Below are 15307 nucleotides of genomic sequence, written 5' to 3' on the forward strand. Positions count from 1 at the left end.
TGGCTGTTAAGAAAAAAGATGACCCGGATTATGCCATTGCCACCACCCATCCCTTGAAGTCTGTTGAAAACTTGTAATCTAAGTGCTATCTTTACCTTTATTTTCCCATTAATTTATTATTACTATAACCAGAAGTTGGATAACAACACAAAAATGTACATATACCAGTTTAACAAGATAGCGGTTCACAATACAAGTCACTTCCCAAACCTCGCTATTATGTTCCCTAAGTCCATCCCTAAAATTCACCTGTGAACATTTAACCCTCAAAATGAAAAAAAAAATCAAAGCAACATCTACTTCAGCCTCTTTTTTGGCTTCAAGATCCAGCTCATCCACACACCCACAAATGTTTCTCCTTCTGCTAAATGTTTGTTTCTAGAAAAGAGCAAAATCAGATTGAAGGAATCCCACCTATAACCAATTTCACTGAGACTGAATCAGCAACATCTGAATTAAGTCTATTCTGCCAAGACATATGAAATTATAAGGCAAAAGAAAATAACAAAAACCAGTGTGTGTGTGATTTTCTTGTGATTTGAAGGCAGCCTTAAACAGCAATAGACAGGATTCAGGTGACAAAGTTTGCAAAATTCACTGGAGACCAGGAAGTGAAAATTTTAACAGGCAAAAAACTCCCCCGCCCCCGCCAATACAGATGCACCAATGAGACAAAACTTCTGAATGTGCTCCTTATGCACCTGCTAAAGACACAAGAATCCTGCAAGAAAAAATGAATGGCAACCCTATCCATTTTGTTCCCAAGAAATAACACCCATTACTGAATTTGCAAGTGGCTTTGCAAAGCTAGCTATGATAAAACTTGACACAGATTCCGGGTAGGGTGGGGTTGCTCGTAAATAGCTTGTTTTGAAATCTATTAAACCCATATCGGCCTCCTCTGAAGTAAAAACGGGGTAAAGACGTAACTGCCAGATACGAATTTAAAATAATAAACACTACTTTAACTGTGTCCTCCAACTACGGTTTGCATTTACTCTAGAGAAGGCGCAGGGTCCAATCCGGATTGGGCCGCTGGTATGGGGGGGGACTACGATCAAAATTCCCCATCTACTCAAGAGTATTTTTTTTAAAACAACAACAACCATCGTATTTGTTCGACACAGATTTAAATGTATGATTTGGCCTTCATGCAAATAGTGCGAGAATGCCTATCTCCAGAACGCCGCACCGCTCGCATATAACAAAGCAAGCACACTTTTCCCGATTGCTAAATTATAAATGACCCATTGCAGCTTCAGCGGCAATGTATACGTCGTCACCTAATGGTTGTTCGAGCACCACTTCTAGCCGTTACCGCCCGCTCCACTGTTGCTCTCGGTAGAAACACCATGCGGTTCGCTGCCAACTTCTACTACCCGGCCAATCAGCAGACCTGCAGGTTATACTAAACCCCGGGGAGCGCCCTCCGCTTGCAGTCCAGCCGCTCTTTTGATAGACCGGCGACCAAACGTGGCGGGGGATGGGCGTCCTGGCTTGGGGAGGCGGCTGAAGGAGGGGGAAAGAATGTACCATTGATAAAAGGCAGGGGGTGATTTTCAAGAAATGGACGCCGCTCGGAGTGGTTGTGCCCCTGCTCTTTCCCCTCCTCCCCTGCAGTGAGTCCGCCCGGTGGCAGTATATAGCGGGGGGCGGACGGGCGCTTTTTCCTGCGAGCACACGGCCGGTCCCTTGCAGGTATTCGTGGAGGTGGTTCTTAGGAGCGGTTGGCTTTGCAGTCGAGACAATGGCGTGGCAGCCCATGGAGATCAATCCTGAGGTGAGGAAACAGACGCTCCTAGTCGGATCCATCAATTCGGGTGGTGGAGGGGCGTGGGCTGAAGCGTGTTCTTGGAGGGAGGCGTTGGGAAAGGGGCGGCAAAAGGCGTGCCTGAGAGTGGTGGGACTGCTCTTTTTTGGTAAGGGGAGTTTCGGATTCCTGACGATTTGGAATAACCTTAGAGAGGGGTGGGGGCTCCTAACATATTTTTAAACATATGGGGACGGGGGGATATTTCTGCTTTCGTTACTCCTGGAGATAGACGAGGTGGGGTGCGGGTGAAATCTTTTGTGGGGGGGGGAGCGCGGCTGCGGTGTCTTTGATTATTCTTGGATCTGCTGCTGCTGGGAATGCTCCAGACACAAGATGGGAGGTGAGCCCCGCCCTTAGACAGGCTGATCTCTCTCTCTCTCTCTCTCTCTCTCGTGTCTTCTCTGTTCTAGATGCTGAACAAAGTGAGTGCCCGTCGAGACCTGGGAAGACAAGACGCAGCTTTCCTTGGCTGGGCGTTTCCTTGGGCTGCATTTCCATTCATTCATTGACTCATCCATTGGGAAGCTCTTTGGAGAGCTGGAAAGGGAGGCCTGGGCGGCGTTTTGGACGCTCTCTAGTGCCTTCCAGCTTTGGAAGGGGTGGGTGGGCGGATAGACGGACAGCTTGGAAGGGGGAAGCCAGGTTGGGGGTCCGGGCGCCCCATCGAGCCATGCGAGTTGCCGCGGACTTCCTTGGGATGGGCGGCAGGTGGCGCTGCGGCCCCGCGGTTTGTGCTGTGTCACGCCGGGGCCGCCTGACTAGGGGGCTGGATGGAGGGGTGGTGGTGAAAGGCTGACTGGAAAAGATTCCCCTCCTTCTTCCCCTTCTCTGTCTTCTGCACCTTACAAATATGGGGCTGGTGAGCTTCTTAATGGGCCACTGGTGGAGAATGGCAACGCTGCTCTAGGCCTTTCTACCTGATGAAGGGCTCGAGGCAGAGGGGAGGGGGGTTCTGAATGAGCTGTCTCTGAATTGGGAGTGGATATGTATTTTTAGGCCTGGGAACCCCCAATCTCTCTCTACCTGGGTGCTATTTCTGCCCCCTTTTTGGTGTGCTTTTAAAATAAAAGATTCCCGGGGTTCATATTTGCATAGAAGCCATAACCCCTCCCTGTAACAGAAATGCAAGCAGTGGTCTGATGCACTATTTGCCAGTAGTGGCCCAGAAGCAGCAAGTCATGGAATGCTGCATCCTCCCCCCTGTTAAAATACTTTGGGGAATGGCTGAAGCAGTCTACAGTCTGAAAAGTCCTTGATAAGGCTGACGCAGCTTTATACATTGTAAATAGGACCTTCATATTGGAAATGCATCTTGTACTTGAACAATCAATGTCTTCACTCTTCTCCCCACCCTGGCCATATATGCAAAGACAAATCCACTTAGGGTGCAATCCTACTACTGTTCAGAGAAAGAGAAAAGGTCTACTTTTATGTCTAAACATGCATAGGATTTTGCTTGCCCTCCTGAGCACTTTGTAATATCTATAATGAAGATTAGGCCATCTTTTTGTAATTGGGAGTCCTGCTATCTAATAAACACTCCTGACAGTACATGAATGGCAGAGATACTTGTGTTTTTACTAGAATCCTGAGATTCAATACCAACCTGATGCAGAAGACATGCACAGAATTTTTTTTTAAAAAAAATTATGTGCATGAGCTTAGGAATTAGTTTTGGCTTCCAGAATGGAACAGAGCTCGCGCCCCTTCCACACAAAAATCTGCTTGTCCCAAGCTTTCTTAATTTCAACAGTAAAACTTTTGTAATTGTTTGACCAGGATTTTCAGTTTAATAGCAGCCAATCTACCACAAATCACCCAGAAAATCTACTGGTAGATCCAGATTTACCTTCTACCCATCCCTGGTAGAGAGTACAAGGTTGTTGTATTGCCCTTGTTGATTCTCCATCCAGTTTTGTGTGTCTTAACCATGCAGGTGCTGTCCCGCCTAGGAGTTGCCCCTGGCTGGCGGTTTGTGGATGTGCTGGGGTTTGAGGAAGATTCCTTGAGCGCTGTGCCCAGTCCAGCTTGTGCTCTGCTGTTGCTCTTTCCTCTTACTGCTCAGGTGGGTATTAAGGTTGAACAAAGGTGAAACCTGGGAGATTAAGGAGTTCTGATGTCACTGAAATAATTTTAATAATCCTAAGCAGTCTTCCCATGAAGTAGATCTTTCTAGATGGCACTGGACACCTAAAATTATACCTTATTGATAACTTCTGCCACTTTGTTGGAGAGGTTGTAATACAGTAGGTTTCTCTATGTATATGGGGTGGGCATGGAAGCTGGTAAAAAGGTTTTTGGGAGCTGGTTTTGGGAAAATTTCTGACATTATAGAACAACTGTTGCTCCTTACTTCAACCCATGCTCTTTTGTCTCTTACTGACTATTTAGTTGTTCCTATAATACACAAGGAATTGGCCTCTCCGTTATTAACTGTAGCATGTAGGGAAATTGCAGCTCAGTGGAAAAATGCACCATGTACATTGATGGTGCTATATAAATAAATAATAATAATAATATTCCATACAAAAATGATGTAGGAAATGGCCTTGTCAGAGGAATTAATGTAATTGTACAGCATTTTTCCAGTATAAACAAATTTATTGGGGTATAGTTCCCCAATCCTTACATCTTTTTTCTTCTCTAATTATCCATGTTTTCCTAAGGTGGTGTTCAATTAGACGACTAGACACAGATAGTTAAAAATGTGATTGTACTTTTAATGCAGTGGATTAGACCTACTTAGCACTTTTAGACAAGTTGCTTTATTGAAACATTATGATGGTATAACATTGTATTTTAGTTTTGGTTGTAATCTGGGTTTTGTTTTTTGCTCGTTAATAAAAGAAGTAGAATTGTAGGGTTTGCAGCATGCAGCACCATTCTAAGAGTAAAGAAGAACTAGCATCCCAGAGCTGCTATACAAACTCATCCATTATTGATTTGTCTCCTCCTTTGGCTAACTGGAATTCGAGGGCCATAGTTGTGATCTAAATATCTTGATCATGTGTGCTGTGCATCTTCTGGAAACCTCTGGAGAGCTGATGATTGCTAATGTTGCGACTGAGGCCATTTAGAAGTAAGCAGTAATGATTGCAATTGGCTATCATGTGATGGATTCTGTGTAAAGCAGTCGTGAAGGATGAGCTCACACAATAGCAATGACTTGGGTGGGTCATAAGAACATAAGTGCCATGCTGGATCAGACCAAGGGTCCATCTAGTCCAGCACTCTGTTCACACAGTGGCCAGGGACCAACAAGGCAGGACATAGTGCAACAGCACCCTCCCGCCCATGTTCCCAGCAACTGGTGCACACAGGCTTGCTGCCTCGAATACTGGAGATAGCACACAACCATCAGGGCTAGTAGCCTTTGATAGCCTTTGCCTCCAAGAATTTATCAACCCCCCTTCTAAAGCCATCCAATTTGGTAGCTATCACTACATCTTGTGGTAGTGAGTTCCATAATTTAACTGCGCTGTGTGAAGAAGTACTTCCTTTTATTTGTCCTGAATCTCCCACCAATCAGCTTCATGGGATGACCCTGGGATCACTGATGAAGGCGCCTCCCTAAATCAAGATAATTATAAAAATGCATAGATAGACAAAGCCCATTTGGGGATGGAGTGAGGCCATGATCTTGGCAAATACTAAAAGCCCAATGCAAATAAGTTTACCTCTTAAATAACTGCATCTAAAAGCTAGTGCTATAGGCTTATGCTATTGAGCAATGGGTCAAATTTGGAGATGTACCTAATCTTCTGTTCTACATGTCTGTCTTGGGCTCCTTTCCGGTGTAGTCAAGCTCTTCCTCCTTTGCCTGATTATTATGCACAATTGGATTTTTCCAGAGCAAGTACAGATGGGACAAAATACTTGGATATGGAATTTGACCTGTGCGCTTGAAGCAGCCTCATATTTGTGGGGAGAGTGATGTAGTGGTAGTTGGAAGTCTGTAGACAGCAAGCTGGTTTTACTAATAAGCTGGTAAAATTGAATGGTACTAGAAGTCTTTGCAGATATTGTACGGGCCATTATCGCAGCATGTACATAATGACTGGGCAGGCCATGCAGCTCTTGGTCATATGAAACTGGGTTCCAATGCACTGCGTGACTTCCTGTGCAGAAACAGGAAGTGGTAGTTATGTCCATTGAGGCTTGAAGGTGAGTGTGTAGTGATAATAGGAGTAAACTAGGTACGTATCACTTTCCTGATGCTGCAGAAGGCCACCTTGTTCAGGCTTTTGACTGGTGTGTGTTACAAGCAATTATATCTGGAGCCTTTTCGAATCAGAGTTGAGAGGGGCCTATAAGGCTGTCGAGTCCAACCCCCTGCTCAATGCAACATTTATATAGTGCTTCACATCTAAACAGATTCTGGACAATAAAAGATAAAAGAAATAAAACACAATATTAAAAGTTTTTAAAAATAACAAAAAACATAGCTGGTTAAATTGGGGAAGGCTTGTTGGAAACAAAATGTCTTCAGCAGACTCCGGAAGCAAAACTAGGTTGGTGTCTGTGTAACATCCGGAGCCAAGGAGTTCCACCAAAAGGGAGCTACCGCACTGAAGGCTGTGTTTTCATTTGCCAAGTTACCTAGTATGTAGTTAGAACAATGAGCTCTTTAAAAACAAGTGAGCAAACATAATTGTTGAAAGGTAATTATCAGGTGATCCAAACTGACCTTATAATTCTGTCATCATAAGTTGTACCAACAGTAGTATCAGTGATGTAATTTTTCTGGAATTTTTTTTGAGTTTTCTGGAAAATGTTTGAATGCAAATTAGGTAAATTTGCAAATTGACTTTGCAAATTGACTTTTTTTTTTCTATGCATCAGGAAATGTTCTGATGCCTTAAAGCAAAGTCCTCCAGGACATTTGGCCTACGTCTCCCCTCACCATTGGCTATGCTGGTTAGGGCTGATAGCAGGCTAAGATATATGGATGGCCACAAATTGCCTACTCTTGTCCTAAAAAAAATCTAATTTAGCATGTTCATTTCACTTGTACTTAGTAAAGTTTTAAATTAGTAAACAAAGTTCTAAAGAAGTATCCCATGTTACATCTTTGTTCTAATAACCCCATAGATACTTGATCTGAAATATTGGGGAGGGGAGATTAAAGCACACAATCATTTTACGTATATATTTTTATAGGAATAACAAAATTTAAAGAAAATAGCCTGTATTTAACTTACATTGTTTAAATTAAGGGGGGTGGAACCCAGAAGTACTGAAAACTCTTGATATGCTATTTAATTTTACTAACCCAAAGAAATGTACATGATATGCTGACGACCACTCATCTCTTTAAGCTAAGTTCAACTCTCTTCCACTATGGTTGTTGGGACACTTTCAGTTTCGCTGTCATTAATTCATTTCACTCAGACTTTTATGTATTTCAATGGCATGAAATTTATGGCTAAGTCATGAGCAAGATGACTTAGCCATAAATGTATTTTCTCACGTACTTAAGGATTATCAACTAAAAACCATTAATTACAAATTTGAAACTGCTAAGCTTTCGTACTATTGTATTTGCAATTGACATGCGTTCATTTTGACTAATGACCTTATGAAAAGGGGAAATTCTGCCCCAAATCACTGAGCATCGTGTTGGCCCCACTAGGAGATGTAAAATTTCCGAAAATGTTGAAGCCATGAAAACTGTTTTTTTTTTTTCCCGGGGGGGGGGGGAGGAAATTTTTGGGGAAATTAAAATAATGCAATATTAGCACTTTCTACAGATTGAAAGTTGCTTTGTTACTTTAAGAACATAAAATGTAATTATGTCCAAGTTGGTTTGGCATAAAATTTGGTATATTAAAATTTTAAAAGAGCATTTGGTATATTAAAACTAGTGTATTCAAACAATTATTACAAATTTAATTTACTTTTTAAACTTTTTTTTGGTAACAAATGGAGCTACAAGCTGAACTGTTAGGGACACCTGAACTGTAAGGAACCTCTTTGGTTCTGCCAGTTTATGAGGAGCAGGCAAATAACAATTTTAAAAACAACTGGAGAAACCACCAACATTAGTAATAAAGAAAATTATTTATGTCTCCGCTAGTCCTCCAGTGTCAAGACATAAAGCCCCTATTCCCATAAAATGAACTGAGAAAAATTGGTGAAGGGGGGCAAGATTTAATGAATTTGCATGAAATTTAATCAGACTCATTTTCTGACCTATAGCTATCAGTATAAGTTTCAGTCTCTGCTTCCATGAAAGTGCGTCCTAGAGGCAGAAATGCATCTTCCTCTTGCATTTGAGAGTTGTAGTCTCAGTTTGCAGCCTATGACTTGCTTGTCCTTGGTGCTCAGACATTGTAATAATCTGATACTGTACAGTTTTTAGAAATCATTTGGAGAAGTAAATATCTGAACACCTTGTCTTAAACATTTTATTCATCATGCTAAAATAAAACATCCTGTAATCCGTTTTTCTTCATTTTTTTCAATTTTTTGGAAAAAACCCTCAAAAAGGCTTCGGGGAAAAATGGGCTTTTTTCCGAATTTTTCTGGGTTTTTTCCGGGCCTTCACGTCTCTAGGCCCCACCAGTGCTAAGCTACCAACTTGCACGAGTAGGCAACTGAACATTAGATGAAACCCTTTTCCTGGTGTTGGATCTTCAGCTCTGCTTAAATAGCCAAAGCCCCAGAGAATTGCTTTTACTTTGATATGATGGAGATATATAAGGGAAGAGGATTTTGTATAACAACCTGGGCTTGAACTTTGCAACTAATGCAATTCTTTCTTTGGGCTGTTTCATGCTTGTACATGGATACCCTTTCTGAGGCAGGTGAAATATGAGCATACAGCTAAACAGATGTGTACATTCCGTATGTATAATGGTGCACAAATAGAGGTATCTGTGTGGGCATAGCATGATAACCAAACAGCATGTTCATTGTAAAACATTGAGGAAATGCTACTGTCTAATCAATACACTTAAACATTTGTAGCATGAAAACTTCAGAAAGAAGCAGATTGAAGAACTGAAGGGTCAAGAAGTGAGCTCAAAAGTCTATTTTCTGAAGCAAACTGCCAGTAACTCATGTGGAACCATTGGCCTTATACATGCAGTGGCTAATAATCAAGAAAAAATATTATTTGGTGAGTACTGGGAAAGAGTCTTCTATGGTTATAAATCCTTCAGACTTCAAACTTCTACCCCCTTAAAAACTTCCCCTTGCACCTGTCCCTAGTACAGTCATGAATGGATACTGCATGAATCCCCAATGTGAGAAGGAACCATCTTTGTGAATGCTTCAGTTGTTTAAAATTAAGGCTGGATCTGGAGTGAGCAATGCAGCCTAGGATCTGCCTGAAATGGTGAAAATGGTCTTAGAACTTCTAGAAAGAAAGTTGAAGAGGGAGTTTGCTGACTTGATACCCCGTAGAGCATTACCTGGATATAGCAGCGTGTTACTAGATGGGGCATGCTCTTTGAATGGAGAGGAGAGCAAAATTGTATCATATTGCATTGTATCATACTGCAGTGGACATACAATTTGAAGTGATTTTCAGCGTCACATATGTGCAGTCTCACCGATTATAATCCACCCTTGCTTCCAAGGAGCGTTTAGAGTAGTGTCTAATTCTGTGAGGCATTCCACAAGCCTTTATTGCTTTTGGCCAGCTGCCATGGTAACTTGCCAAAAAATAAAACCTATAATATCTGGAGATACAAGCTCTCAGATGTTCAATTTCAGCATTAAAAACCCAAAGGTTAGAACTTTAGACGAGACGCACTGACTTATGTATGAGGTAGGTTAGTCAGTGAGACTTGCCTGAAGCAATACTGAACTTTATAGCCTGGTACCAACTTAACTTAGCTTTGAATGATACCAGTTTTCTTTCTATAACTTCTAAAGAAATTGGATCTTAAACTGTAGAAGAAACTTTCTCCCCATCTATCCTGGTAAGACCAGTCAACTTCACACATTCACACATTTGTTACATTTCTATACTACCAATAGCCAGAGCTCCCTGGTTGACAAAAGACCAAACCCTGAAAAGTACGATATAAATGTAATAACTAATTTGTGCAAAATTGTTTTTCATTTTTGTATGCAATCAACAACAAAAATTCCAGGACCCATTAAAAATCTTATTCATATGCTGCCAAATGTCTTGGAATAGACGAAAGTCATAACCTGGTGCTGGAAAAGTGACAATTTTAGCACCAGGAAGACTCACTGAGAGGGAGTGTTCCATAATCCAGGGACCACCATTGAGAAGGCCGCCTTCCTTGCTGCCTGATTTCAAAAAATTGTGTCCCCACAGTAAACCATCCTTTGATCTCTGTTCACAGTTGTGAGTTTTTTTCCTCCCATGAGAAACCTGTTCTTATGGACATCTTACAAAACCAACATGTGCCCTAATGAGATTTAAGCTTTTTCTTGATACTTCCACAATTCTGGCCGCAATCAAAGGGGAGCTGTTCATGTTATGTTTTAAATTGCCTTAGGTTATAGGCCTGTCAGAAGATAACTTAAATCCTGCTGGTTAAGACTTTTGGTTAAGCAGCAGGGTTTATTAAAACTAAAAGAGAAAGGACAATGCTTATTTCCAAAAATAGGCCGTGGGCTTATGTGGAAATGATGCTGTTGCCTGCTTCCTTAATTCTAAGTTTGTGGGAACAGGCTGCTGTTGTTTAATCGTAAGAAAAGCTCTTTACAGAAATTCAGAAGTAACTTTGATCATACCCTTTTAAACTTAAATTGTTGAAGTTAGAAGAGGAAGGGTAAGATTACTACAGCAAGCCCATCAACAGGCACAAGAAAGCAGAGTTCTCAGAGTAAAAAAATAAAACTGGGACAGAAGACTTGGGACAAGATCCGGTGGCCATGGGGAAGACAGCTAGCTAGGTTTACCTCTGAGAAAAAATGGCTACATAATCCCACACTCAACTCATAAGCTAGGTAGCTTGAAGCCTCCAAGAACTTCACTTAAGTTCCTAACATCATAGTGAAGCATACCTCTAATGACATGTAGGTCACTGAGACTTGCACATTAGCTGTGAGAAGGGGAGGAGGCCTTCTGCTACCTACCCTGCTAACACTTGGATTTCTTGCAGATGAAGGGTCTGTTCTAAAGGAGTTCCTCACTGCAACAGCCGAACTCTCTCCAGATGAGAGGGCAAAACGCCTTGAAAACAACAAGGTAAATGACTAGACGACTTGGGTGGAGGAGTCTTAGTGGGGTCTAGTGCAGGGTTTTACTAAAAATGCTTTGTCTGTTTCTTTACCTTCTCTCTAGGCCATCCAAGAAGCCCACAATGCAGTAGCACAAGAAGGCCAATGTCGGGTAAGTTTGTTTTAAATACATAGGCTTCTAGGCATGCAGTCTTGATGTCAAGAACTGATAACATTTAAATGAAACTCTTGTTGCTCACAAAGAAAACAGACTACTCTTGAATCTAGGGCGGTATACCTTATCACATACCCACCCCCCCACATACTAGTCTTGCCACATCCAAATAGACAATTTCTTCAGGGTCTTTGCTGGTCTTCTGACTAATACATTTCTTCCTTCCTTTAGGGTCAAGCTCTGAAAATTGTGATTTTAGAATTTCAAATGGAAATCAGCTGTAGATAGGGTTGATTTGGGTTAGCCTCCCCTGTGATTTCTCCTCTTTCCTCTCTCCCCCTTCCTAGACTAATCTTGTCCTTTAGAAAGCTGCCTGCTTTTAAAGCAATGTGTGTCCACCTTATTAAATGTGTGCACAGCTTACTAAAAATACAGTGAGTGACCCACCTGAAACAAGATGGTTGCGTGGGTAGGGGGGGGTTTGAAATGATGGTGGCTAAGCCAATATGTGCTGATGCACTAACTTTGTGGCTGAGTTGCATGCTCTGACCTCTTTGCATCTGGGTTTCATCCTAAGGGCCAAGCTGCACATTACAGATGAGATCCATGACAAGATCTCCCTACTTTTTTTTAAAGCAGCCACATCTTCAATTGGAGGCAGAGGGGAACACAAGATAGGCTTATGTACCTGCTACCCACACACCCCAATAGGATTCAGGTTAGGGAAGACAATTTTGATAGGGGTGGGGGAGAGACCTTGACCATGGAAATTATGTTGGGGGAAAGGTTTAAGAAAAAGCCTATATTGTCTGTTGCTTTCTTTACCCAGAGTAGCTAATAGCAGTTTCAAGGAGAGAACTGTGGAAAAATGGTTCTCTCTCTTATGCGCAGACGCACACACAGTGCAGCCTTGAGTATATAAAAGAAATCTAATTGTAGATCTTCCAGGTAATGTGTAGCTTTCCTCGAAGGGACTGAGGGTTCTTCCAGACAGATGGCTCCTGGCGCTACCAGTCAAAAGACATTCCAATCTTTCCCCTCCTTAATGGCTTTTTTGTAATAGGAAAAAAGCATGGAAGAAACAGTGGGAAATCATGGGAGGATTCTAAACAGACAACATTGTCTGGACCACCTGTAAAATTCCATGAACAAGGCACAATCAAAGCTTTGTGTGGAAGAAAGACACCCATAAAAGGGGAAAAAACCCACAAAAGACAGGACTCATAGGAAGTGTAGCAAAAGCTTTGTATTCAAGAACATTTTTCCCTCGTTAGTGCTAGAGACCTGAGACAAAATCAGTCAAGAGTAGAAGATGCACCAGTGGCCAGCACTTTGATTAAATGTCCGTGTTGGAATATAGGCAGTTGGTGCCCAGTTCAACCAGTTAACTTCATAGGATATCACTTGGGTAAATGCTGGTGGAGGAAGCAATCTCTGTCCATGTGGTGGGGCAGCTGGTGCCCCAAACTCCACCTCTTGTCTCCTTTGTCCATTGCCGTGTTCCCTACAGGACACGCTTCTCAACTTCCAAAACTAACGAACTCCTGGCTTTCCTCTTCTTGGCAGCAAAGTGGAAAAATAGAAAATTGGCAGCCACTTTCACTTAAGATACTGACCAACAGATCGGGGATCCTGTAATTGTGGAGAATTTCCTTGGGGTGTAAAGATACAGGAAGCCTAAGGACTTGTATCTATATCCTATCCATAAAGTAGTGACAAACTAAAAGGCAGCAGCATTAATTTTCATATATATATTGGGATATAAAGGAAGGTTATGCGAGATGGCATAGCAAAAAACCCTGTTACTTGTTGGAAAGGTTATTTAATAGTGTTCTTAAAGAACCAGGAACCAAAGGTGCTACATATATGTTCTCTTTTATTGGTCTCCAGGGTTCTTACTCTGTCGCTTGCTAGACTCCTAGGTTTTGCTCTATCTTCCCTTAGGCTGAAGATGATAAAGTGAATTTCCATTTCATTCTGTTTGCCAGTGTGGACGGACACCTCTATGAACTGGGTAGGTTTGTGTGCGTGTGTTTTAGAAGGGCTAATTCAAACCACAGGAAGGAAGTAAAAAGTGCTATGTGGTATTTGAAATTAGAGGGTTATTGCCCACCCCTCTCCTGTCAGAAACATTGGTGGAAGCTGCTGAGAGGATTGCTGTGGTTGCTAACGGAGAGCCAAGCAGCTGATGGATGAGGGGAAGAAAGCCAAGGTTTCCCCATTGCAACTCTAAAACAGGGTCATGAACCAATATGTATATGAGCCCCCAGGACTTTTTTGCATACTTGGAAAAATGGTTGAAGTTGTAAACGTGCTCTGCAACATTTCTTACAGATGGCCGAATGCCCTTCCCTGTAAATCATGGGGCTAGTTCAGATGATACCTTGCTGAAGGTAAGCATTCGTTCTAGTTAGTGGGTCAACATTTAACACCTTCAGGCATAATAAATTGTCGGTGTGTGGGTGGGTGTGTGTGTGTGTGTCAGTGTCAGTCAGTCATTCTTTACCTTGGTAAATTCCATAACATGCTCCTTGTATTCCCATTATAGCTAAATGGAGATGGGCAGGATATACTGGGTAGAGCTGGGAACTACGAAGAATAATTAACTCAGTGGCTTATGTTATTTCCCCACTGAAATTAGGAGCAGGAGTGGCTAAACATTTGATGCTCCTGCAATGTCTAAAACCGCAGTTGAGCAGGGGGCGGTCACTGGCTTCGGGTTCTGTTAATGTAGCTTGCAGACTCATTGCTTTAACTCAGGTTGGCCCAATCTGGTGCCCTCCAGATGTTTTGGACTTCCAACTCCCATTAGGTCCAGCCAGTTAGCGCTCAGGAATCCTGGGAGTTATAGTCTAAAACATCTGGAGAGCAGCAGGTTGGAGGAAGCTGCTTTAACTGGATACCACGTTCAGTCTCTTGCAGTGGCTTGAGGGATCCTTGATTCTACAACAGTTGTGTACGCCTGTATTTAGAAAACTGAAATGGCACTTCTATGTTTGTCTTTCCTTAAGGCCTCTGCCAAGATCTGCCGGCAGTTCACAGAACGCGAGCAAGGGGAGGTCCGCTTTTCTGCTGTGGCACTCTGCAAGTCTGCTTGAAGTTCAGGAGTTAAAGCAGCCCTGTAGCCCATCACTGAAAGCAGTTCAAACCTTTAGTGCTTTAGTACTTGTGTTTAAAAAAAGAAGAAAAACACTCCACAGCTGTTCTTGGTCTTGAGTTTAAACTGTGTTGCTGAATTTGTTCCCCTCCCCCCCCACCCCCACTAATTACTCACAGCAGCGCTTGTGCAAAAGCCAAGCATAAAATCTTCAACACTTCAAATGTAAGATGTTGGGACTCTTCTTGACTGTAACTTGTTTTAAAATGCTTCATAGGGCTTACTTGACTTGTGCCTCCAAGTTTCAGTTTAAGCTGTTGTGATTTCTTGTTGGTCACAAGAATAAATATCTTCTTGCTATTCCAAAAACAAATGGTCTTTATTTGTGCCTCCTATCTGAACCTCCAGTGTTGGAAGGTGACAACTGCAATGAACTAAAACATGCAATAGCTAAGTAAGGGCAGTATCCCGTCAAGAATAAGGCAGGGGTGGGGAACCTCAGGCCTGTGGGCCAAATCCGGCCCTCTGAGGTTCCCCAGGTGGCCCTAGCTCTACACCCTTTTCCACAGCTGCATATTCTTTTGATGGTTTCCTGGCTTTTGCACAATTCTTCCCATTTGAAAAGGTTGAATTGCCTCTCCTAATAATTAAATATTGGCAGTAAAGAGTGTGAAGCTAAAATAGGCTAGTATGTTTGGTCCCACCCCTTTTGCCTTTGACCCTCGTGATTTGGCCAAAACTGCTTCTGACCATGGCAGAGGTGATGATGCACTAAGCCCAATGAACTGTAGCCAGGAGAATGGCAGCTGTAAGTTGTCATTATTTAGTAAGCTGCTAAATAATATTCATTAGCTTTTCTGCCTTGCAACTCTCACTGGTCTCTTCAGCTATTTATTTATTTAGGTGCTTGCACTTTTACTAGACTTGACGGCATGTTGTTCACCCTTGGTGGGGTGGCCGGGAGCAACTTAGACTCTTAGAGAAATAGCCCCATCCTTTATTGCAGAATGCATAAATGAACTGTCTGTGAGTAACTGGGTGCAGAAGCATATTGCACACCAGACTCAAGTTGAGTCAT

General features: G+C 42.3%; 1 protein-coding gene across 1 annotated transcript; it reads left to right on the forward strand.

Annotated features, from left to right (window-relative positions):
- Positions 1 to 1720: 1720 nt before the first annotated feature.
- Positions 1721 to 14322, forward strand: UCHL1 (ubiquitin C-terminal hydrolase L1). Its single transcript, XM_063135072.1, has 9 exons — positions 1721 to 1780; positions 2224 to 2235; positions 3750 to 3878; positions 8783 to 8933; positions 10900 to 10985; positions 11082 to 11129; positions 13077 to 13146; positions 13467 to 13525; positions 14144 to 14322. Exons 1-9 carry the CDS (start codon positions 1748 to 1750, stop codon positions 14228 to 14230), a joined length of 675 nt encoding a protein of 224 aa, XP_062991142.1. The 5' UTR covers positions 1721 to 1747; the 3' UTR covers positions 14231 to 14322.
- The last annotated feature ends 985 nt before the right edge of the window (positions 14323 to 15307 follow it).

Source organism: Elgaria multicarinata, chromosome 10, assembly GCF_023053635.1.
Source record: "Elgaria multicarinata webbii isolate HBS135686 ecotype San Diego chromosome 10, rElgMul1.1.pri, whole genome shotgun sequence".
Lineage (NCBI taxonomy): Eukaryota > Metazoa > Chordata > Lepidosauria > Squamata > Anguidae > Elgaria > Elgaria multicarinata.